The following is a 25,979-nucleotide window of genomic DNA, read 5'->3' on the forward strand; positions in this document are numbered from 1 at the left end:
ATGAGCTTCATCTGTTTCTTCCAAATCTGATACATAAACATCTGCTACAGTTTGTCACGTGTGTATTTAACACTTAAAGTGTTAATGTGTGATTTTCTGTAAAGCTGCTTTGAAAAAATATTAAATGTGAAAAATGATATGTGAATAATTCAGTGATTCAGTGTGAGGAAAAGCTTTCTTTGTCTGATTGAAAGGTGAAGTGTGTTATGTATCAACAAATCACTGTTTTCAAATCTTTCAAATGTTTCTTGTGGATGAATCTACTGGTGATCACATAAAAAACTCACAATAAAATAAAAAAAAAACAATCAATAATCATCATGATATACATATAAATAAATGATCTCCATCTCAAGTGTTCGAAATAGAATAGTTTGGCGAAATCCCTGTGAAATAAAAAAAAATAGTTTGATGTCTGTGAGTTCTGCATCTCCATGTACAGCATTTGTTAAAAATAAAATAAAAAATGTACTTCCCTCTTTATTCAACTTTTTTTATCAGAGGAAGTGGGCGACTTTCCATCACATTCAGCAGTTCATGTTGAAGCCGTGACCAGGAAACACTAAAACTCATCTGAACACACATCGAGAGCTTCAGAAGAACTGAATCCACTAACAACAGAGAAGATCACTGAAGAAGAGAGAAGAATGAAGATCATCTGGACTTTCTCTCTGCTGATGATTCCTGGTGAGAGTCTGAACTCAGTAAATCACTGGAAACAGCACAGACTTTCACTTCAGCTCATGAATTCACTCTGAAAAACTTTAAAAGCAATAAGAAAGTTTGTCTCTGTTCATTCTCACATAAATATGTTATTGTTGTATTAAGATGTTGGTTTGTTGTAGGTGTGTTGAGCTCCATCAGTGTGACAGGATATTCAGGAGGAGGAGTCAGCATCACATGCAGATATGATAGAGGATATACAGACAATAACAAGTATTTTTGTAGAGGACAGTGGTCAGAGTGCACAGACCGAATCAGGACCAATACTAAAAATAAATGGGTGAATGCTGGAAGATTTTCTCTGTATGACGACACAAGAGCAGCAGTTTTCACTGTGACCATCAGAGATCTGAGAGAACAGGATTCTGGCATTTACTACTGTGGGACTGATATTTATGCAAAAGTAGATTCCTACACTGAAGTGAAGCTGAATGTTGTAACAGGTGAGTAACTGAGACTCTCAAACCCTCAACACTGACTGTGATTACTATTATCACATGTGTATTTCATAAAAGATGCCATCAATAACCTTTAAATATCATGCTGTAACACTCATAAAATAATCTTAAACAGTGCCAACAGCAAAGTGATATAGGCAATAATTAATATACGCATCAGATGTATGTTCACTGAGAACAAAATTACAAATGATTAAATCTTGAGAAAACCTAATATTCTGCATGTGGTAAATGCATGTTTCTACAGTGTTTGGTGCTGCAGCATTAGTTTGGGCATTTGCTGCAGTTAAAGATGCTCATCCAGTCACCTGCCATGAACTGTTTTAATCACTGACAAACAACAGACAGTTGTGATTTTGTTTCTATGTATCAGCAAACATGAATTCTCTGTAGTTAATGTGTGAATGACATCAGTAGCGTTTATATTTACCATGAGACACGTGACGTCAAGATCTGTCAAAAATAATATTTATAAATTAATTGTTTTGTTGATTTATTTGCAAATGTTCCAGGAACAACATTGTCAACAGTATCACCACCATCATCGTCATCATCACCATCATCTTCATCATCACCATCATCGTCATCATCACCATCATCATCATCATCACCATCAGTTAAATCTTCTCTGCAGAGAATGTGTGTCAGAAACTGATTTATTTTAAAGTCTGAAATGTTCATTTTTCAGTGTCTGGAATAAACGCTGAACATCAAATAACACTTGTTATGTGTAAATAGATCATATTGAGCCAATATGCACTGACTGTAAAATCAGAGGAAAATGGTTTCCTCCAGACAAGCTGCTTTGAAACAGCATTGAATGTGAAAAGTGAAAAACGAATAAAAAGTTTATTTTACTCTTAGCTTACATACTTTGAAATTTCTCTTGACTGGACTGGAGCGTCTGGATTCAAAATTAGGTTCAATTTATTATTATTATTATTATTATTTTATTTTTTTTTTTTTAAATTGTTCACAGCCAAGTTTCAAACACTGGACTGTCAGACTGATAATCATAACCTCACACCATTGACTGAGCCACTGTCCACTGTCACTGTCACTAAAATCAATCTCAGTCAACACATGAGATCACGTGATGATCAGAGTGACGTCACACCATTCTCACACTGTGACAGTGTAGGTTTGAAGAATAATCAGGATTACAGTGAATACACTGCTGTCAATCATCTCACTGACTGACAACACACAGCACAGAATCTCAATGCTTTGTTTTCAGGTTCAGGCTTCCATGATTAGTATTTTTTTGTTATTTTCGAGATGCTCTTCTGCTGTACATTTAAAAGAGTCTTGCAAGTAAGAATTTTCACTATCAGTATGAAGGATGTTTAAATGACAGTGCAGCGTTTTTTTTTTTTTCTGCAAATGAAACAAAAAGTGTGAAATGAAAGCACAATATTCATCTGTGATCAGTTCGTTTGGTTAACATTAAACTGCACGTCTGGCCACTAGTGGTTCGTGTAAAACTCTTTAGTCTCAGTGAACGCTCACAAACTTTTAACATGTGCAGCAAAAAAACATTTCTCAGTTCTCATTTTAAAAGCTTGATTAGAAACAATGCTGAAATAATTTTAATGCTAAATGGCTGAAAAATGTTAACAAAATCACTTATAAAACTTGTGATGATTAAACTTAACAGTTAATCTGTGAATCACATGTGAGTCGAACCGGTTGCACACCTAATTATTCCATGTATTCACTATACTATGTATTACTAATGTCTCATTTCAGTTTTAGTTTGGCTCTAGTTGTGTATTCATTCCAGTTTATATGAAAAGGTTCATGTCGCATGGATTAAAATTCAAATACAGAGTAAGTGTATCTGTGGCTCAGTGGAAGAGCATTGAGTTAGCAACGCAATAGATTCTGGGTTCAATTCACAGGGAGCTTGCATGCTGATTAAGAAATAAATAAAATAAAATGTGAGACACAATTTTGATAAAAGTGTCTGGTAAATGTGATGTAACTCCTTTTCACTGAATGTTTAAAAATGTACTTAAGTTGACTTTACTTGTTTCAGTAAGTGCACTGTATAGTTAGGATTCTGATTAAAACAGTGTAACCGTGGGCTCTGAAAACACTGCTTGTGAACAATTTATTAAAATTGTAAACTTTCATCTGAATACATCAAATAAGTGTTGCACTTTGTTTCCAGCCCCACTGTTATTGAACTGTAAATTAAAGTATTGTGTGGTTTGTTTTGCATTCATTTTCAGTTAAATAAATTTCACAATATCAAAGTTGATATTTAAGAGTGTGTTCGGTTGTATGTTTACAGGACAGTACAGAAACAGCACAAGTGTGAGAGAGTGGAGGGGACGGCGTCAGAAAGGAGCTGAGACTCTTTCACTGATCCCCTGAAGAACATTTTATCAGAATTTGAAGAACCATTTCTACTTAAAATACTAAATGCATTTCATTCAAGGCCAGGTTTGTTTCTGCATAGAGAATTTCAAGGCGACAGTCAAATTTAGTGCCGCCTCTGGCTGTCCACAAAACTCAAGACAGGTCACATGCTCCTGTACCCCTTTACCACAGACATTTTCACTGCACAACTGTACAAAACTCTTGTAATGAGACACATTAGTAAAACTTGTTCCACAGGAACCATAGTTATCCATCAAAATAAAAGATCAACTGGATTCAGTCAAAAAGTACAAGGGGTTTCTCTTGCAAGTTCAGCGTAAAAATATGCATGATATTTAACAAAAACTTAAAATATTTAAATATTGTATTTGGATTGTTCTTCTTCAGGTTAACAATACAGCCAACAAAACACTGCAAGCTAAAGTTTAAGATTATTTTCATCTATTTTATACAGTATGTTTCCAAAATAAAACTGCTGTTTTATAATTTTGAGCATGTGGTAGTTTATTGAAGTTGATTTTAAAGCCATTTCTGCCAGTATGAGCTTTAATGCCTGGTATATTACACATACGAGGAATTGAAAGTGAAATCAGCTGCTGACTTTATGGGTGGAACAAAAATATGGCAGGACTTTTACTCTTTGGCCCCTGGATTACCCAGCTCTGGTCGGAAGCTCCACAGTGCAACTAAATGACAGACAAGACAGGACAAAATATACACTGTACAAAATAGCAAAAGAAATATATAATGTAGACAATTATGATATGTAGATTTTCCAGAAACATCATCATCATCTTGACCATCATCAGTTGAATATCCTCTGCAGAGAATGTGTCAGAAACTGATTTATTTTAAAGGAGTCTGAGATGTCATTATTCAGTGTCTGAAACAAAATTAAAACCAGGGTGCATCGTTGCTCCCCATATTCCCTTAATGGAAACTATTACGTTGGGTCGTGTTGGTGCAGTGGATAAGACACATGCTTTTGGCGTGAGAGACCCGGGTTTGAATCCACTGTGAGTCACCAATGTGTGCCTGAGCAAGACACTTAACCCCTAGTTGCTCCAGAGGCATGAGACCTCTGTGACATATAGTAATTGTATGTCGCTTTGCGTCAGCTAAATGTAAATTATGTCATATTATCTGAATCCTGTCAGGGGGAAAAAAATGGTGGACATCTTGACAAACTTCTACAGATGTAAGTAGCTTGTTCTCATTGTTGTATACCAAATGATTAAGTTAGTGATTTTAAACTTTATGTGACGCTCTTTATATGGTTTGTTTGAGACTAACGCCTTTTAAGTTTTAAATGTTTTAAAAATCTTTTAGCTATCCTACGATGCTGCTTACAGTAACATTACAAAAACAGAAACAAGTATGATAAGGCTAAAAAAAGTACAAACCTTAAATATGTTATATTTTGCTGTTTTTACAGTGAATGATGAGGAAGTGAGAATATTTATTCACCTAAAGGGAGCATACAAACGACTGTTTACTGGCAGCTGTAATAGCGCCGGAGATGGCTGGAAGTAAGTAACATCAAAAAACAACCACACTTACAGTAATTAAGTCCTGCTTGCATCTTTTAGGAATGCTGAAGTTTGTTAATCATGGCAAAAACTTCCCATTTACATCTTTCACAATTAGTTGAAAAATGGGGCTGGGGGGGGGCACTATCAGACGAAGTGCAATTCCTGTGTGGTACCTGGTCCATAATGAATGAATAATTGAAAGTATGGGATTTCCAGAATACTCACATATCTAAATGAATAAACAATTGATATCTGTGATCAGCTTGTGAATAGAAATATTGCCTAAATTTAATTAATGATCAAGTGAAATTGGAGTCATGTTGTACACAGAGCTAGACTAAAATTTCAACTAAATCCGGCGCGTGGATTCTTACACAGTTCTGTTCTTTCTAAGGAATTGAAATCTCTCCAATCTGTAGTATCCACGAAGGGAGGAGGTGACACAACTATCTCATGGAAGTGGTTTCCTGACATGCATGAGTCTATTGGGTCTAAAGCCTCAATAACACTTTCAGTTTTAATTGCCTCATGCATGTCAGAGAAAGCTTGTGTGGCAGGAAGAAAACATCAAATGAAAGCAGGGCACTTTAGGTCAGGGAACAGAGGAGAGGAGGCCTAAAAAGAGGAAGGGTGGAGATACAATTCTGCAGTTTTTTTTTTTAATTTTTTTATGGAGGAAGCAGAATATGCAAGAGAGTGTGAGAGAAGAGCAGAAGAGAGAGAGGAGAAGATGTTGAAGCTGTTAGAGAAAATGGTTGAAAAAAATGATTGATTTGTATAAGTTATTAATGAGTTAAAATAAAACATTGCAGTCACTTCATTTTTTTGTCTAAATCTGAATGAATTAATATTTGCATTTATGCTGCCTTCATTTTCAGAAATACAGCTTCAGGAGGCATTCAGGTAAACTTCAGAGTGAGAAACCCTCAACTTGGGGATACCTTGGATACAATAGTTTACAAATCGAAAGAATGAAGGAGTATGCATTTCTGTAGTGCATTCACATTTATTTATATTTATTTGTTTTGCAGACATTTTTATCTGAAATTACTTAATGAGAATAACAACAATCAATCAGACCAACAAAAATTCAACGATTGCTATGTCACGTCCTAGTTAGTCTAATACAGTTTATGTAGCAAGGTATATATATATATATATATATATATATATATATATTACATTTTTTAGAGAATAACAAATAATGTAAAAAAACTTTTGTCTCGGGTCTTAAGAGGTTCAACATATTTCAGAATATACCTCAAATAATAATATACATTTACAAAGATATCGGTCCTGCCAGATGTTGATAAATACCAGTGTGATAGTTTATGATGTGTCTAGTCTGTCGCCGGAAATTACGAATCATAAGAGTCCCAAAGAGTAGTGAGTCTGGTCTTACCTGTACTCAACATGGAGTACAGGATATAGCCTAGTGATTTACCACCTCAGGAGCTAGGGACCTGATCGAAAAACACCCAACAAGAATTGAATGTTATATGCTTATACAAATGACTCTTTAAAACTCTTTATTTCCATTGATATCTGTCTTTTTTGGATCGGAGCATCTAGATTCATTCTGAAGTGAAAATGCATGTGCTAGCATCATAATCAAACACAATCACAATATACTGTTTTCAGACGAGTTTCGTCAATAATCCTAAACACACTCTGTTGATACTGTGAGGTGAAAGTAACATGACATAACATGGTGTCCCATACTCAGAATTCGTGCTCTGCATTTAACCCATCCATAGTGCGCACACACAGAGCAGTGAACACACACACTGTGAACACACACCCGGAGCAGTGGGCAGCCATTCATGCTGTGGCGCCTCTGGGGAGCAGTTGCTGGCCCCTAAATTGTGGAATTGAAGATGGAGAGAGTGCTGTACATTCACTCCCCCAACTACAATTCCTGACGGTACAAGACTCAAACTCACAACCTTTGGATTTCAAGTCTGACTCGCTAACCATTAGGCCACGACTTCCCCCAGGTCCAGTGCCATGCACACACATTTTGAGGGGTTGTGGCCCAAACCAAAAAAAAGACTTCAAAGAGAAGACAGCGCTATTTTCATGTCTGTCCACCAGATGTCACTGTCTCTAATGAATGTGATGACCTCAAGAAACTATCTTTAAATATTACAATTATTATTATTTTATTTTTATTATTATTTTACTTTTTGTAAAATAAGCCTTTGAAATTATAGGATATAAATGTATATTCTGCATGTGCATATAAAGTATAACAACCTACACCTAGGTACAGGTTAACACCTGATGGCATTTCTTCTGGGTTTCTGAGTTACAACAAATGTGTTTTAGAAACACACGGTTATAACAGCCAGAGAGAAGACTAAGACAGAAGTCAAGGGTCAAGAGCCCAACTAAAGCAAACACTGATCTCTAACATGGTTACTTCAAATGAAACAGTAAATCAACATCTAAACCTTAGTTCATTCTCAATAAGATCTTCTGTAGACGGCTGACAGAAATAAAGTCAGTCTGGTTATTAATAAGTGGAGCTGGTGATGCTGTTTGTGCGGTTGTTTAATCAGACCTTGAGAGATTTCATGTATTTTATTTCAGTTGATTTCATCTAAGACTGTGTCTGAAGTCAGTTGTAGTAGTTCTTGTGTTTCTCTTTTCTTCAGTGATTCTGTTTGTTAACAGCAGCTGGTCATCTCTAATTCTCAATCAGCACTTAGTTAATCACTTAATTACTTGAATGCAAAGTTTTAAAACTTACATGGTTTAAATCAAGGCAATCTGTTTACTCAAACGGTTTGAGTTAAGTTTACCTGTTGGGTTTTACAGTGTGGTTACCATACACGCAGACACCAAACCGAAGTTCTCCTGTTTACACAGCCGAATCACCAAGAGGCTCACTCTTCAACTCGCACCGCATTTTTTTGTCCATGTCTCACGACACATTTAAAGGGACGCATCACTTGCGCCACCTGATCCAAATGATCAGTGCCAGTGAGCAGGCCTTAAAGGTACACTTCCCATCTCATCCACCCTACCCGCTACAGTACTATGCGGCAAGTGTACTCGTAAGTTTTCTTTAAGTTAACTTTGCATCATACTTTAAGTATATTATTATGTCTCTATTTAAGAATGTGGATATGTTTTGTTATATGAAAATCTGCACATATAAAACATCAAAACAAAGAACAGGGTATCTGCTTGTAAACAAAAACATTTTAGCCTCATGCAACATTTTTTTATAAACATGTGGGTAATTTTTATAAATAAAAAAATAAAGAAAGAAATAAACAACATTTTAAACAAAGGACTATAAACTGGATTCATAATAATAATCAATATGTAGATGGAGTCCAAAAGCTTGACAATCATTATTACCTCTTCAAGGGTCAAAAAGATAATGTTAGATTACTTGTGAAAGAATCTGATGTTTTTCGGTTTCTTCTTTGCTTTGTTTTTGTGTTTTGGAAATTTTGTACAGAAGGTGTGTAATAGCGCCCTCTACCATATACAATGGAAACGTGCTTGGAGCATAAGTAAACTGTAGCACAAAATAATTTAGAGTTTTCTGAGTATAAGTCAAGTATACTTAAATGTCATTTTAAGTATATTTCTGAGAAGTGCATATAAAGTAAACAAAGTATACTTTTCTCTTTTTTAAGTTTCAACGACCTATACTATAGCACACTTGAATAAACTTCTCTTTATTTAGGGGAGACCTGAATGGTCATATACAGCATGTGTGAAATAATAGTTTCACTTCCCTTTTTATTAACCATCTCTCTCTCTCTCTCTCTCTCTCTCTCTCTCTCTCTCTCTCTCTCTCTCTCTCTCTCTCTCTCTCTCTCTCTCTCTCTCTCTCTCTCTGTCTCTGTCTCTCTCGCTCAAGGGATTGTGGGTAGCGGGAAGATTGCAGGTGCTTGAGCACGCGTGCGAAAACTTTTCGGTTTTTCTTTTTCAACTTTCATTGTTTATAGTCATTTATAAATTGAACGTAAGGATTGTTAAAGTATTTACCCGCAGACTGCGCAGGGTTGCGATTAATAATGGAGTCGAACGACGCTTTTTCGCGTCTAACTCTCAAACACGGATTCAAGTGTATGCCGCAGGAGAACATGAACATTGAAGACGTTCTGCTAGCCGTCAGTCAGAAGGTTGGTGGTTTAAATATTAAGTCAGCTGCCAGGATGAACAAAGCACTTGTTGTTTTTCTTACTGAAGTTGATATGGTTGATGAATTAATCGAGACAGGGCTTTAGGTAGCTAAACAATATGTTTTTACAATTACTGCCGCTATCTAGTCCCTCCGAAAAAGTAGTTATTTCCAATGTACCGCCATTCATAAAAGATGAAACTTTGAAAGGAATACTTCAGCGTTACGGTAAAGTAACTGCGCCGATCAGGATGATCCCTTTAGGACTCAAAAATCCTGACATAAAGCACATTATGTGCTTCCGACGATTCATGTATATAATACCGAACGCACAATATGACCCGCTAGAAGTAGCGATAAAGATATCAATCGAAGGTAAAGATTACACAATCTTTATCAGCAGGGGCGATTCTAGGATTTTTTCAACTGGGGGGCACAAGAGGGGCCACGATTAATACAGAGGGGCCAATCTTGTGTTGTTTGAACTGTATATCCAAATCATTTCAAGAGTTCAGTAACCTATACAATCAGTAATAAACAGTGATACCCTATTATATTTTAATAGCAGTTATTCACTGTTCTTAATCAAAACAATCAAATACAATTTGTATTAACTTTTCACTTTACAAAAGTGAAAGAAAAACTGTAATAAATAAAAGAATCCAATGTATGAACAGTGTACAACTCACAAATAATAATAATAATAGAATTTATTTATAATAGCTTTATATAATATATTATATATATATATATATATATATATATATATATATATATATATATATATATATATATATATATAATAGCCTTATTTATATAAATACAGAATAACATTAATAATTCATAGAAATAAATACACAATTAATGAATTAATATAACTTAATATAATAAATTGTTTTTGTTTATTATCCACATCCCATTCAATTTGCATAGCAGCAGTTGCAGTAAATTTGCATTGATGAATAAACAAAATCTACTTATGTCAAGGCTAATTAATCTTGAGCATATTGATTTAAAAATATCATATATCCATACTTTGTTAGATAGCTACTTGTTCAAAAAGGTAGCTTTAGTTTAACATGTAAAATATGAGGATCCTATAGAAACAGTTTAGAATAGCTTAATTAGTCCAGTGTTATTTTAGTATTAGTTATTGATTTTGCTATTTAATCATGCATTAAATATTTATGTATGATTTTTTTTATTTGAGAATGTTTCTGGGTGTCACCAAATGATGTTTTGTCAATAACTTCTGTGAAAACACAGTACACGCCGAATTTGAGACTCATTTTATTTAAGAAAACTACAATATAGAAAATTACAATATATTGTATAGCAAGTAAACATCAAGTTATAGAAATTACATACAATTTATTTTAGCCAAACAACTGTTAATACTGACCAAACAAATAAACAACAACAAAACCACTGTCCTGCAGACTAAATACAGTGGATGTAGTTCATTTTCTATGTAAAATGTAAAATGTGGCTTATAATGGGTTTATGTATCTGGTTCATTTCAAAAAAGTACAATTCTGCGATTTTTTTTTTTTCTTCTCCAGGGTGCAGACAGCAGTCGCGGAGCACCATGCGATTTAGAACGCCAACTGAATTTATGAGAAATCTACAGACGCAAATAGACTAAAGGTGTAGTAAAATAAAGACCTATATGTGTATTTTGGACTTTTTTCACCACAAGTCTGAAAGAAGACATGTTATTGAAGACAAACAGCCCCAAATCTCAAAATTGAACAGTAAAAAAACGATGTTTTTGCATGTGTCTCACCCATAGACTGTAAAAAAAAGTGTGGAGCGTTAGATAAACATCATTGCTTTAAATTGCGTTGTTGCCTATATCGGCGCGTTCGGCCGAAAAATAAGTAAATCGTAACGCAGTAAACCCTTTTACATTCAGCATCAGAGGAGCATAGTAAATATAATGATTAGCATCTTGGTCTGCTCTAGGAGATAACATTGACATCGAACCTGGTCTGTCTAACACCGAAAGACGTTAACGTTAGTACCAAACACTTGTTGCTCTGCAACAACTCGCTAATCGAAAAACATAAGCTATTTAAAATAGATCAACTTACCGTGTGCTTTTTTTCGTTGGAAAACAGCAGCTCGCTATTGGTCCTCGTTCAGAAGCATTGCGAAGCAATCATGAGTTATTTACTAAACTGAAAGATTAGGATTTGAATTTGTGAGTGACAGACAAGTAGAAGGGTTGGGGCACACTGGGGGGCCAATCAGTTTTCAGGAGGGGCCAGTGCCCCCATGGCCCCTCCCCTGGCTACGCCACTGTTTATCAGCACGGAACAGATGCGCTGTTATGTTTGCGGTGACCATGGTCATGTTCGGCAGACGTGCCCCAGATCTGTTAACAGTGCAGGAGAGAACAGCTCTAATGTGCGTGAAGAGACAAACTCAGAGCCTCAAAACCGAGAGGAAAATACACACGATGGCAAACAACCAGAACAGAGAGCTGAGATTTGTGATGTAAGTCAGTCAGAAAACGCATGTTCTCAGTCTAAAAGTAAGGAAAATACGAGTTTACCACGAAAAGACACAGAAGAACAAAGTGTTGTGACAAATGAAAATGAATCTGAAGAAGGGAAATGTAGTCAGTGGTCAAATGTAAGTACAGATAATATTCTGTCAGATGATGATTCAGATGATGGAAGTGAAAGCGAAGGGAGTTTTGTTGACATGGAAGAAACCGGTTCACAAGCAGGGTCTTTAGAAACGAGTGATACAAACTCCAGACTATATTCTGTAAAACAAATTAATGTCTTCCTTGATAAAACTAAAGGTACCAGGAATCCCCAGATGGAAATGTTTTTTCCCAGATTTGAAAAGCTTTCTTGCTTCTTCCAGATATGTAATGACAAATGCAACTCTTGAAGAATTCAATAGATAAAAACGATATCGTCTTAAGAAAATAATGACTAAAGTGAAAAAGATGATCCAACGTAGCAATAAAAAAGTGTAACAGGTTAGGATGAAGCTTGCAATAATGGTACTCAGCTGCATTAACATTTCCCTGTTAATAATTATGGCATCCTTGAGCATTGGTTCTTTAAATGTTAATGGATGCCGTAATGTAAGGAAAAGATTTGCTCTTTTTAATTTTTTAACTTTAAAGAAGACAGGTGTAATTTTTTTACAGGAAACTCACACTGATAAATATAACCAGCCAGAATGGCTTAGTGAGTGGAAAGGGCAAGTTTTTCTCAGCCATGGGTCAAATGTCAGTGCTGGTGTTGCTATTCTGATATCTACTAAACTCCAAGGACAGGATTTCAGTATGATAGATATTATACCTGGTAGAATGCAACAAGTAGATATTATTTTGCAAGGTTTATCTTTTTCTTTTATTAATGTTTACGCCCCTAATTTTGGATCTGACAGAATTGAATGCTTCAGAAAATTGCAAGAAGTGATTAAAGGAATTCCCCAAGAAAGAGTAATCGTTGTAGCCGGAGATTTTAATTGCACTGTTAATCATGCAGTTGATCGGAATCACGATGACTCTCACCCAAAATCATCAGAAGCACTTAGAAAGGTTTTAAAATATCATGCACTTGTTGATGTGTGGAGAGAATCGTTTCCTAAAGAAAAACAATATACATGGTTAAAGATGGGTTCAAAAATTATATCTGGAGCCAGGTTAGATAGAATCTGTTCAAAAATCTAAGAGACAGTATTTTCTTAACAGCAGTATTAGTCCCACGCCCCTATCTGATCATCACTACATATCTGTCACGGTCACAACATTGAATACTCATAATAAATCTTACTGGCACTTTAACAATAGATTGTTAAAAGATCACTCTTTCATGCACTCTTTTACTCTTTTCTGGAGAGCTTGGAGAGAGAGAATGTCACAGTTTAAATCCTTAAGCCAATGGTGGGACATTGGAAAAATCCAGATGAAGTCTTTCTGCCAACAGTGAGATTACAGATAGCTCAAAGACTGCTCTATGATCGAAACCCTCAGCCATGGATTATGTTCAGTTTAGCCATTTTATGGAACACTGGTGGAAGAGGACTTGACAGACAGTTATTTCTGATGTCAAATGAAATGTTTAAAAATGTATCTTTTACTAGTTTCTATAAGAATGTTCTAAGTGTCTGCAATCAATTTAAAACAGACAGAGAAGAGCATTTTGGCCTTGACGAACCACTTTTTTATAATTCATGGTTTTGCCAAAAAGATATGTCAGAAAACTGTACTCTCTCAAATTTTTTGATTGGTCAAGAAAAACTATCATTTTGGAAGGCATATAAAATTGAAAATGAAGGAAGAACTGTTAATATATAAGCCTTGTTTAAAGCTTTGGTTAAATCTAGAATTAAATTAGAATATGAATATTATAAAATGAATGAAGATATGTTAAGTTTTGGAATGAAGTGGTGCTTAAGCACAAATTTGTTTTCTTTGGAGGATGGAGAGTTACTTTTCCTGTGGTAGTAATGGGAAAGGTGTAAAGTTATATTAAACACCTTTTTTGTTTAATGTTACAATGTCAAATAAAAAGGTGTTTTAAAAGTCAAAAAAAGTCTCTCTGTCTCTCTCTCCTCTCTCTCTCTCTCTCTCTCTCTCTCTCTCTCTCTCTCTCTCTCTCTGTCTCTCTCTCTCTCTCTCTCTCTCTCTCTCTCTCTCTCTCTCTCTCTCTCTCTGTCTCTCTGTCTCTCTGTCTCTCTGTCTCTCTCTCCTCTCTCTCTCTCTGTCTCTCTCTCTCCTCTCTCTCTCTCTCTCTCTCTCTCTCTCTCTCAGAGGAACTGGGCGTCTCTGTCACATTCATCTGTTCATGTGACCAGGAAAGAAACACTAAAACTCATCTGAACACACATCGAGAGCCTCAGAAGAACTGAATCTACTAACAACAGAGAAGATCACTGAAGAAGAGAGAAGAATGAAGATCATCTGGACTTTCTCTCTGCTGATGATTCCTGGTGAGAGTCTGAACTCAGTAAATCACAATCTTTAACTTCAGCTCATGTTGTTGAAATGGATAAAAAAAGCATGTCTCAAATAAATATGTGATTGTTGTATTAAGATGCTGATTTGTTGTAGGTGTGTTGAGCTCCATCAGTGTGACAGGATATTCAGGAGGAGGAGTCAGCATCACATGCAGATATGATACAGGATATACAGACAATAACAAGTATTTTTGTAGAGGACAGAATCCAGGTTGCAAAGACCTCATCAAGACGGATATTAAAGATAAATTGGTTGATTCTGGAAGGTTCTCTCTGTATGACGACACAAGAGCAGCAGTTTTCACTGTGACCATCAGAGATCTGAGAGAACAGGATTCTGGGACGTACCAGTGTGCAGTTGATAAATCAGGAACAGATTCCTACACTGAAGTGAAGCTGAATGTTGTAACAGGTGAGTAACTGAGACCCATGATGATCATCAACATCACACACTCAACACTGACTGTGATCACTGCGGTTTATTATCATGAATGTGAATACAAATAAAATCCTGATGTAAGATTTAGACTTATAAGTAATTTTGACCTGAATTCATAAATGTTACAGCAAAGTCACCAGAAATGTGTTTATATTGAAAAGTTATGTTGTTTAACAGATGAACAATACAGGACTGTGAGAGGATATTCAGGAGGAAATGTCATTATAAACTACAAATATAAGACGCTAGAAGAGAATCCTTTGATAGATGTGTGTAAAACTGGAGCAGATCGATGTTTTACTCTAATAAACACTGACAGAGCAGCAGAATGGACACATGACGGTCGATTCTCTGTTCATGATGACAGATCTGCTCGTCTCTTACGTCTGTTTATCAGAGAACTGAATGAGAACGATTCTGGAGAATATAAGATTACAGTCAAAGTTTCTGAAGACTACAGTTTCATGCATTTGTTTCTGTGCTGAACTGATGGATCTGGTGTTTAATGTGAACTTGATTTGTCTCTCAAGCAGCTGATTGTTGTCAGAAGAGCATCAGTCTCTCCGCTGCTGCAGGAGCATCTGTGAACATCAGCTGCAGATACCCACAATCCCACAGGGCTGATGTGAAGTTTGTCTGCAGGAGATCTGGATCTGATCTCTGTGCTGAAGAGACGTCTGTGAAGGAGAGCAGAAGATGGAGCGCTGAGGGACAGATGCAGCTGTATGATGACAGAGAGCAGCAGCTCCTGACGGGAATCATCAGTCATGTGACTCAACAACATTCAGCTGAATACTGGTGTGGAGTTCAGTCTGATGGAGGACACAAGAGCTTCATCACACGAGTCCTCATCAGTGTTACTGGTACAGATGACTTTCACACTCATAATAATCAACGTAATTCAAAATCACATCTAGCTTTCATTCAGCAGATTACTGTATTCTGTGTTTCTTGACTGAGCAAAGAAAAGAGGAAGTGTACAGAAATGGAAGTGTAATTGCAAAACTGCTGCAGTTTATATTCAGTAAAACGAGTTTTGTGTAGAGTTATAATGCTGTTCTGCAAATCCAGTGGTCAGTATTTGTGTTTGTGACTGTTTTATTCATACGGTTCTTCATACATGTATGTGTATGGATCATTTATTTACTAGCATTATCTTGGGAAAGGCTACAGCAGCGTGTGAATGCAGGACCTGCAGATCTGCACGTATTTAAAAGCAGAAGATTTTTGTTCTTCATATGGTAATTGCATATTTCAACAGTGTTTGTTGTTGCAGCATTAGTTAGTCATTCTGACACATTATAACTACAGTTTTTCTTTAGATCAAGTTTGCTCATCCTGATGCAGTATTAGTGCAGTTTTATTCTGCGAGTCATTTCAGCAGTCTTGTACTATAGTGAAGAAGCTGCAGTTAAAGATGCTATGAACTGTTTTATTCACCGAGAAACCACAGGCTTCAGTCACAGAAACTCAAACAGACAGCTGGCAGATTTATTCACTGAGTGTCTCTGTATCAGCAGACATTCATTCTGGGAAGTGAATGTGTGACATCAGTAACATTTACCATGAGAAAAGTCAAGTCAAGATGTGTGTGTAAAAAATAAAAATAAAATAAAAACCTTAGAAATGCATTGTTTTATTGCTTTATATACAGATATTCCGAAAACAAATTCACCACCGCCATCATCATCATCAACATCACCAACGTCATCGTCATCATCATCATCATCATCATCATCATCATCATCATCATCTGCTTCTTTCTCATCAGTCACATCTCCACTGATCACAAGAGTTTCCAAATCATCTCCATCCAGTTTCACATCTGCAGGTGCTGAAATACAGTCATGTGATTCATGGTGTATCTTCTGACACCTGAATGATATTTCTAAACATTAAAAAACTAGATTTTTTTTTTTTACTCTGGCATAATAAGTAATTAAATACTTTGAAATATTTATGTAAAATAATAGTATTATTAATAATAATAAACTAATTGTCTTCTTGTAAATGTAGACCTGCTGAGGTGAATTAGCATTTTGACAGTTTGTAGTCTATCAAGACGTCCGCAGCCATTTGTGTGTCATTAACGAATATTTGACTTCCAGTAGCTTGGTAGTTCAAGAATAACGGCGACATGTGGATGTGTGGCACAATGCTGCATGGCGTGTCCGTTTTTAATTCTGCTCCCATGTTAACTGTCATGATCATTAGATGGAGTGCCCATGAGCTTCAGTAGAGGGCACTCCACTCAGGACCATTCCACCCATCAACCACCAGATGTCACTTGGACACTAGCACCTCTCATACTGTTGCACCACACCCGAACTACATTACCCATCACTGTCACTGCATCACAATCACCCTGCCACACCTGCACCTCATTCATCAGCCAATTTCCTTGCCACACCTGCACCTCATTTACACACACACATAAAAGCAGCACTCTCACTCACTGCAAAGTCTTGTTTAGCCAGTCTGACATTTCCGTGCGTTTTTCCCCTGTGTTTGTTATTCCTGTGTTTTGACCTTTGGACTGTGTATTCCGACTCTGATTCTCCGCTGCCTGTCCCGATCTCTGCTTGTTTCTGGTTACGATTCTGGTTATCCCTGACACACCTGACGCCATTCCTGATCTCTGCCTGTATTACCAATCTGTGGAATAAATGCTGCATATGGATCCGAACGCCTCCGACTCCTTGTTACAGAAGACTTCGCCATACCAGGATCCAGCAGCCCGGTATCCCCTTGTCACTGAGGTATCGGTTCCTGTTTCAATGTCAGCATATCACCAATCCAGCCTAACCACATATCCAGTTGACCTGCTGTTAGATCTTAAGCAAGGAGATCGATCTATTGAGGACTATGTTCAACAGTTCTGTGAATTGGTTTATCAAGTTCCTCTAGACGATGAAGTCTTGTTTAAGGATTTATTCCGTTTTGGACTCAATGAACCAGTAAAATCATGGTTGCCTAGAGGGGAGTTTAATTGCAGCTTAAGGGACATAATGGCCTTTGCACTCTTGTTATGTGGTTCTCCTTTCACTGTGGGAGAGGCAGAGGACTTTAAAGCCCCAAAACCGCTGCACAAGATGGCCGCCAGCCCAGCGCCGCTGCACAAGATGGCCGCCAGCCCATAGTCTCTGCACAAGATGGCCGCCAGCCCAGCGCCGCTGCACAAGATGGTAGCCTCAGTTGAATTTCCAGAGTCAAGTCAGGTCCCCGTCGACTTTCCAGAGTCAGGTCAAGTCTCCACTGACCGTCCAGAACAAGGTCAGGTCACCATTAACACCCAAGAGTCAAGTGAAACAACAGTTAAACTTTATGAGTCAAGTCAGGTCCCTGTTGATTTCCCAGAGTCTAGTCAGGTCACCGTTGATCAGGTCACCGTTGACCATCCAGAGTCAGGTCAAGTCTTCGCTGACCTTCCAGAGTCAGGGTTAGTTCCTGTTGGCCTTCCAGAGTCGAGTCAGTTGACCGTTGCATTTTCAGACTCGAGTCAGGTTCCAGTGAACGCTCCAGAGTCGAGTCAGGTTCCAGTGAACGCTCCAGAGTCGAGTCAGGTTCCAGTGAACTCTCCAGAGTCGAGTGAGGTTCCAGTGAACTCTCCAGAGTCGAGTGAGGTTCCAGTGAACTCTCCAGAGTCGAGTGAGGTTCCAGTGAACTCTCCAGAGTCGAGTGAGGTTCCAGTGAACTCTCCAGAGTCGAGTGAGGTTCCAGTGAACTCTCCAGAGTCGAGTCAGGTTCCAGTGAACTCTCCAGAGTCGAGTCAGGTTCCAGTGAACTCTCCAGAGTCGAGTCAGGTTCCAGTGAACTCTCCAGAGTCGAGTCAGGTTCCAGTGAACTCTCCAGAGTCGAGTCAGGTTCCAGTGAACTCTCCAGAGTCGAGTCAGGTTCCAGTGAACTCTCCAGAGTCGAGTCAGGTTCCAGTGAACTCTCCAGAGTCGAGTCAGGTTCCAGTGAACTCTCCAGAGTCGAGTCAGGTTCCAGTGAACTCTCCAGAGTCAGGGCTAGTCACCGTTGACCTTCCGCAATCAGGGCTAGTCACCGGTGATCTTCAAGGACCGAGTCAAGTCACCAATGATCTTCATGAGCAAAGTCAAGTCACCAACGATCTTCATGAGCAAAGTCAAGTCACCAACGATCTTCATGAGCAAAGTCAAGTCACCATTAACCTCCGTGAACTAAGTCAAGGCACAGTTGATCCTCAGGAACTAAGTCAAGTCACCAACGATCTTCATGAGCAAAGTCAAGTCACCAACGATCTTCATGAGCACAGTCAAGTCACAGTTGATCTTCGTGAACCCAATCAAATCACCACAGATCTACCAGAGCCTCGTCACATCTCAGCCGAAATCCCAGAGCATCGTCACATCTCAGAGCTCTCGTCCTATCCTGTCACGGCCAGGGAGGCCGTCAATGAGCTCTCATTCATTCCGGTCAGGGCTACGGAGACCATCCACCAACTCTCTGTCTGTCCTGTCATGGCCACGGAGGTCCTCCATGAACTCACCGCCTTCCCTGTAATGGGCACGGAGGCCAGCTACCATCTCATCATGGCCACGGAGGCCGCTATTAACCTGTTAATGTTCTCTGTTTCAGTCCCACCTGAGCAGACTTGCTCTCCTGTGCCATTGACTCCACTGTGGTGGTCCTCTGCTCTGCCCTGGTGGGCTTCTGTCCCATCTGCTCGGCTGTGGTGGTCCTCTGCTCTGCCCTGGTGGGCTTCTGTCCCATCTGCTCGGCTGTGGTGGTCCTCTGCACCGCCCTGGTGGGCTTCTGTCCCGTCTTCTCAGCTGTGGTGGTCCTCTGCTCCGCCCTGGTGGGCTTCTGTCCCACCTTCTCAGCTGTGGTGGTCCTCTACTCCTCCCTGGTGGGCTCCAGCTCCACCTGCTCCACTCTGGTGGGCTGCCACGCCACCTGCTCTGCCTTGGTGGACCCTTGTTCCCGAGTCAGGCCCATGGCTGGCTCCCGTTCCCGAGTTAAGCCCATGGCGGTTCCCTGTTTCCTATGCCAGGCCCAGGAGGGGCTCCTGTTTTCCTGAGTTAGGCCCAGGAAGAGCTCCAGTTCCGCCTGCTCTGCCCCAGTCCCCGACCACTGCACTTCCTCATGGACCTGGCCCTCCATCCCTCCCACTGTTCCGCCTCCGCTCCATCGCCCTCCTAGATTGTGTTGAGCTTTTGGAAGCCGCTCCTTTGGGGGTGGGCTATGTCACGATCATTAGATGGAGTGCCCATGAGCTTCAGTAGAGGGCACTCCACTCAGGACCATTCCACCCATCAACCACCAGATGTCACTTGGACACTAGCACCTCTCATACTGTTGAACCACACCCGAACTACATTACCCATGAGTCACTGCATCACAATCACTCTGCCACACCTGCACCTCATTCATCAGCCAATTTCCTTGCCACACCTGGACCTCATTTACACACACACATAAAAGCAGCACTCTCACTCTCACTCACTGCGAAGTCTTGTTTAGCCAGTCTGACATTTCCGTGCGTTTTTCCCCTGTGTTTGTTATTCCTGTGTTTTGACCTTTGGACTGTGTATTCCGACTCTGATTCTCCACTGCCTGTCCCGATCTCTGCTTGTTTCTGGTTACGATTTTGGTTATCCCTGACACGCCTGACGCCATTCCTGATCTCTGCCTGAATTACCATTCTGTGGAATAAATGCTGCATATGGATCCGAACGCCTCCGACTCCTTGTTACATTAACAGGTTAGAGCTAACAGACTGCCTGTGTGAGACGCGCATCTCAGGCGTGCATGCTAGAAATAGAACCGACGCCTATTTTTCATGTGACATGCAAGCGTGTTGGATGCGTTTCCAGGCAAAATAGAATAGGAAAATATGTTTATATGTCATTTTGTACACAAATACATATTAATTCATGACACTTTGATGTTTGAAAGTCTACAGGTTGACATATATTCAGATATAAATGTAATTTAAAAAATAAATAAATAATTATAGATTTTCAAATATTGCATCTGTCAAACATAGTCTATTTTGCCCATCAATACTGTTGACGATGTCCTTTAGGCTTTATATGTATGCTTAACAACAATTTTAACTTTTTTACACACCTACACCTTCATGTTATGCAGAAAAGAGCCTGGTCTGTCGGCGGCCTCCCTCTATGTCACCTACAGCAGCAGCAGCGCGCCAACGCCGCGTCAGGCACGATTCTGGTGTGTAAAGACACAGAAAACGCGAAGCAGCCATCATGCAACTGACACGCAGCAGAAACGCCACACTCACGCCACACAGCCAGTGTGTCACCGGCAGGGGCGTCGGACTGGGGGTAAAACCAGGACTGATTACCAGGGCCCCAAAGGAGGGCCATTGGGATATATTTTATTTTACCTGGATATGTTCATGGTGGTGCATGGGGGCCCATCAGGACTGCCTATGCATAGGGCCCGGGATCTTGTGCAACGCCCCTGGTCCCCGGCCTAAGGTTTAGAAGTCTTAGGGGCCGTTCACATATCGCACCTAAAAACGCATGGGAAATGCTAGGCACGCCGCTTTCTCCTTCTTTCCAAAGCGCTCGGGCAGCTGCACTCCTGAGGCGTCTGCCGTTGCTAAGCAACCATGACCTGCTCTCTCCATGAAGACGCAGAAATTTCAGCAAAGGATAAATGGATTTGCAGCACTAAAAATCGCTTGCAGTAGCTCTGCTACTAAATTTATTTCAAAATGGCAATCCATATACAGCTATGATTAGCTGTTCCTTCATCTTGGCTGAGCTTTCAACGTTGTTACATGAAAGAATGTAGCTGATTGGTTGGTTCTTGTCACATGACCTGTGGTGCGCTTGCGGAAAAGTTGAGATGTTTTTAACTCGATGCAGTGCGGGCGCGCCTGGAAAAAATGCCACTTCCATTATGAGCGCGCATACCGTGCGCGTACATTGGAAATATCGAACTTGAGCATGCAAAAGACGCGATATGTGAACGGCCCCTTGACCAGTTAAGCTCAAATGCTATTTTGGGGATTTCCGCCTGCCATTTTCCTACCTAAATTCAAAAGCTTCCCATTCCCACATGCAGAAGTGTACATACAAAAGTTTGGTATCATTTTAAAGGAAACCCTTTGAAATTACATAAAACTGTTGAAATTGATAAAAATTATTGGACCCACTTTATATTAAGTGGCCTTAACTACTATGTACTTACATTTTAGTTAATAATTTAGTACAATGTTCTTATTGTGTAGATACATATTTTTACATTGTACTTATATTTAAAAAAAAAACTACATGTAATTACATCTGTATTTAATTTCTGTAATTACATTTATAATTACACTGTTGACCCATACCTTACACCTTAACCCACCCTTAAACTTACCCATACCTCCAACCCTCTCCCTAACCTTACCAGTATGTCGCCTCAATAGCAGCAAAAGTGTTTTACAATACAATATGAACACAATAAGTACATTGTACTTACATAAAAAAATAAGTACATAATAGTTAAGGCCACCTAATATAAAGTGGGACCAAATTATTTTATATGTTGTCTGTGTTTAATAAATAGGGAAAAAACAAGGCGCTTTATTTTATTTTTTATAAACTGAAGTTTGAAATAGTATAGCTCAGGCAATGAAGGGCCTAGCAGCTTCGGGCCTAGCAGCTTCAGACCTATTTTATGTGTTTCCAGCACATGTCAGCTAATAGAGGAAAAAGGAAATTTGTTTCTATCATAATCTATGCAAAAGTTATTCCATTCCAACTGAAGGAAGGAATAATATCCTTTTTGTGTACAATTTCCACCTTCCCAAATATGAAATGTTCCTATACATACATGCAGAGGGGAAATATGCAATATCTGCATTTCATTTTACAGAAAACACTATGAAGTTACATACAAAGCTGCTGTTAGTGACAATTAGTATTATTTATGTTGTTTCACATATGATGAACCACCTCAATACAAAGTGCTTTTGTTGTGTGTGTGTGTTCAGAACAGTCTTTGAAAGAGGATAAGTCAAACTGCAAACTAGCAAACTGCTTTAAATTATGAAATATATCTGGTCTATCACAATATAAAATAGAATTGACAGTCTCCAGCTTCATATAATTTCATTTATGTCCATTCTGTATTGGTATACTGATTAGGACATCTGACCTGTCTCCATCATCTGTATCGGTCATCTTCCAGCATCTCGTCTGTTTGTTTTGACGCATTATCAGTGCTGTGATCTGTGACACATGTGATCTGTGTTTACAAACAGCCGAGAACACAATATCCCATCGGCCAGTGCTTCCCCGGTTGAGGAGGAAGTGGGCACTCACTGTCCACTCCCTCCCCTGCTGTGGACGCAGAGGTGTCAAATTCAGCACCTCTGAGTGGAGCACCCGGCTCAGACTGACAGCTGAAGGGACAAATAGTGCTTCACAATTGAGATCTGATCGATATATTTTAAGACAGCCGCTCAGGCCCATCAAATGATATGGAGAGCGTGTCTGGCTCAAGAGCGCGTGTTTTCTGTATGTGCGCACTTGGACAAAACGCTTTATATCTCACCGATGGAAGCACGCAGAAACTGGTCTTGTTTGAAAGAAGAGATTCTAATCTAAAAGATGATATCAAGTATATAGGTGTTTGTGGCTGTTTGCAGCTGACTGAAGCGGTGCTACGAGGATAAATAATAATTTGCACTGAGGTGAGAAATTTTACATCGCAATTCAATTAAAGATCATTCGATCTGTGATTGTCACACAATAAATTATTATCTACATTGTCAAATTCCCGAGAATGAGAGCTTTCTTGTGATATATGACTTGCCTGTTTTGTGAAAACTATTTTAAATACAAATTCTTCTGAAAAGCTTAATTTTACTACTTTATGAATCATGAAACCCCAATGAATGGTATTCTTTGTAAAGAAAACACTCTAAGCTTTCAAATGAACCCATATATGGGCTGATACCATATAAGGAATGCTTTGCAAGTGAAGCCCAAACATTTTGCATGCTATTTTTAGACCCAGTACCAGGTCCGCAGAGTTTAAGATTAACTAGGTGGGACTCTTCATTTCCATGCTCAAAAATGAAATGCTGTGGTATATTTTTGGGGTGTTTTCACACGGTTTAACCTCAGGTTACAGTATTTTTAAACAGAGCGGGGTTACAGTAATGTTGTGCTCAAAAAGTCTGTTTATGACAATCTGAACAATCTGTATATTCAGCTTTATATGAGCATAATTTATATGTGCAAGTGTGAGATGAGAACATTATTTACAGCGCGTGTGTGAATGTACAGCGTGAAACCTTGAAACCTGCAGGCACAGTTTCATAGTCCGGCCAATCCTGTCACAAACGTCAAGATAAGGCCTTGATCTGATCTGATGTTTGCTCAGAGTGATCTGACTGATGGACCTGATCGTTTCTCATGTGTTTTCAGGCTCTTCTCTGATCATCTCTCTGGTTCTGGTTCTTCTGGTTCTGATCATCGTTGGTCTCTTATTTCTGTTTCTCTGTAAGAAGCATCAGTCTCGAGGTAAAGCTCCTTCTTAATGTCTTTAGAAGCAGAAACTCACTTCATATGGAGTTTAAAACAAAAAGATTTGTTCCTCTGTTTTCCCGTTTTGAGTCTGTCTCCATCTACAGACTGCAAAGAGACATGATCAAAATACAGATATTTGATGATATGTGAAAACAGACCTTAATGTAGAAATGTGATATAATGTTGTTAATTTAGACTCTTTTCTTTAGCAGGCGGCGATTCCTCTCAGACTGGAGCAGAAACACATGAAGTGGTTCGTATAAACTAATATGTCGAATAAATGTTAAAGTCTTTCATAATGAATTTTTTCAGAGCTGTTAATATTTATTTTTCTCTGCAGGTTTCTCACACTGGTTGTGATTATGAGGAGATTAAAGACTCTCACAAACAGTTACCCACAAACCCCTCTGTTTCTCCTGACTGTGTTTATGCCACAGTTCAGAAAGACACTGGTAACTCTCAGATGTTCATCACATCTGCTGAGGATCTGAATTACTCTGTGGTGAATTTCCAGAAGAAAGCAGACTGTCCTGAAGGTGTCAGATTGAGGAATAATCAGGATTACAGTGAATACGCTGCTGTCAATCACCTCACTGACTGATGACACACAGCAGAGAATCTCAATCAACTGAAAGTTTTGATTTTGGGTTCAAGTTTCCATGATTAGTATTTTTGTTATTTTTGTGGTTGTCTTCTGTTGTATATTTTAGACAGTCTTGCAGATCAGACTTTTGACTGACAATGTGAAGAATGTTTAAATGACAGAGAAGAGTTTTGTTCTGCAAAGAAATGATCAGAACAACCTCTGTGTTTTTGGTCAGCATGTGATGTAAATATGTACTGAATATTTCTGAGACAAAATAACATGCGTCTGTGATCAGTTAGTTTTGTTAATGTTAAACTACACGTCTGGCAGCTGCGGTTCTTCTGAAACTTTCATTAAGTCTCAGTGTTTAAAAGCTCACACATTTTTACACATGCAGCAGCTACTGCTTTTTTGCTCAGTGTTCATTTTAAAAGCTTGATAACTTAGAAAATAGCATTTAGTAAACTAAGATGAAGCCATGATATTGTATGCAAATATGATATGAATGGACTATGGAAGGCTAAAGTGATCAAAAAGCACAACTTCTGTCCTCTGAGGTGAAGTGTGAGAGGGAGAAGTTACTTTGGTTAAAGAACCTGAATGTATATGACTACATGAATGAGTGAGTGAGTACATTAATTACACACACAAAATAAATATATATATATACATTTGTGTGTGTGTGTGCACAGATAAATAATTTATAATAAATACAGTAATGTTCATTTAAAAAAGAACTTTCATCTCAAACATTTTAATTTCACTGCTATTTTAATCAATCAATAGTGTGTTTATTTGGTCACCATGGTAACCGCTGCTGTTTGCACATTTGTCCTCTAGATGTCGCTGTCAATTTACAGTCTGTGAGTTTTGTAGTATGAATAAGAATTATAGATATATTTTTTTTGTAGGAATATTTCAATTAATGCTTTGAAAACAAATTTGAATTGTCAAATGTCCATGAGTTTTGTAAGTTTATCTGAACATGTATCATCACTTCTCTTCTTATTCTCTCTCTCTCTCTCTCTCTCTCTCTCTCTCTCTCTCTCTGTCAGAGGAACTGGGCGTCTCTGTCACATTCATCTGTTCATGTTAAACATGTGAACAGGAAAGAAACATCTGAACTCATCTGAACACACAGCAGCTTTTGGGGGGGGGGCGCACACCGCCTGACGGGAATCATCAGTCATGTGACTCAACAACAT

The 25,979-nt window shown here is 38.7% G+C and overlaps 1 protein-coding gene across 2 annotated transcripts; it reads left to right on the plus strand.

The window, feature by feature from the left end:
- The first annotated feature begins 504 nt into the window (after nucleotides 1–504).
- On the plus strand, nucleotides 505–25,777 carry LOC132144115 (CMRF35-like molecule 9). 2 transcript variants are annotated; one of them, XM_059554871.1, is made up of 7 exons: nucleotides 505–687; nucleotides 846–1,166; nucleotides 15,201–15,530; nucleotides 16,322–16,498; nucleotides 24,087–24,182; nucleotides 24,398–24,441; nucleotides 24,529–25,776. In XM_059554871.1, the coding sequence occupies exons 1-7, from the start codon at nucleotides 648–650 to the stop codon at nucleotides 24,787–24,789; spliced, it is 1,269 nt and encodes a 422-aa protein (XP_059410854.1). In that variant the 5' UTR covers nucleotides 505–647; the 3' UTR covers nucleotides 24,790–25,776. The 2 variants fall into 2 exon arrangements, with proteins under 2 accessions (XP_059410854.1, XP_059410855.1); XM_059554872.1 differs by lacking the exons at nucleotides 505–687; nucleotides 846–1,166 and adding exons at nucleotides 14,025–14,201; nucleotides 14,323–14,640 and having other exon boundaries at nucleotides 15,198–15,530; nucleotides 24,529–25,777.
- Nucleotides 25,778–25,979: the final 202 nt, after the last annotated feature.

The sequence above is a fragment of the Carassius carassius genome, chromosome 7, assembly GCF_963082965.1.
Source record: "Carassius carassius chromosome 7, fCarCar2.1, whole genome shotgun sequence".
In the NCBI taxonomy this organism is placed as follows: Eukaryota; Metazoa; Chordata; class Actinopteri; order Cypriniformes; family Cyprinidae; genus Carassius; species Carassius carassius.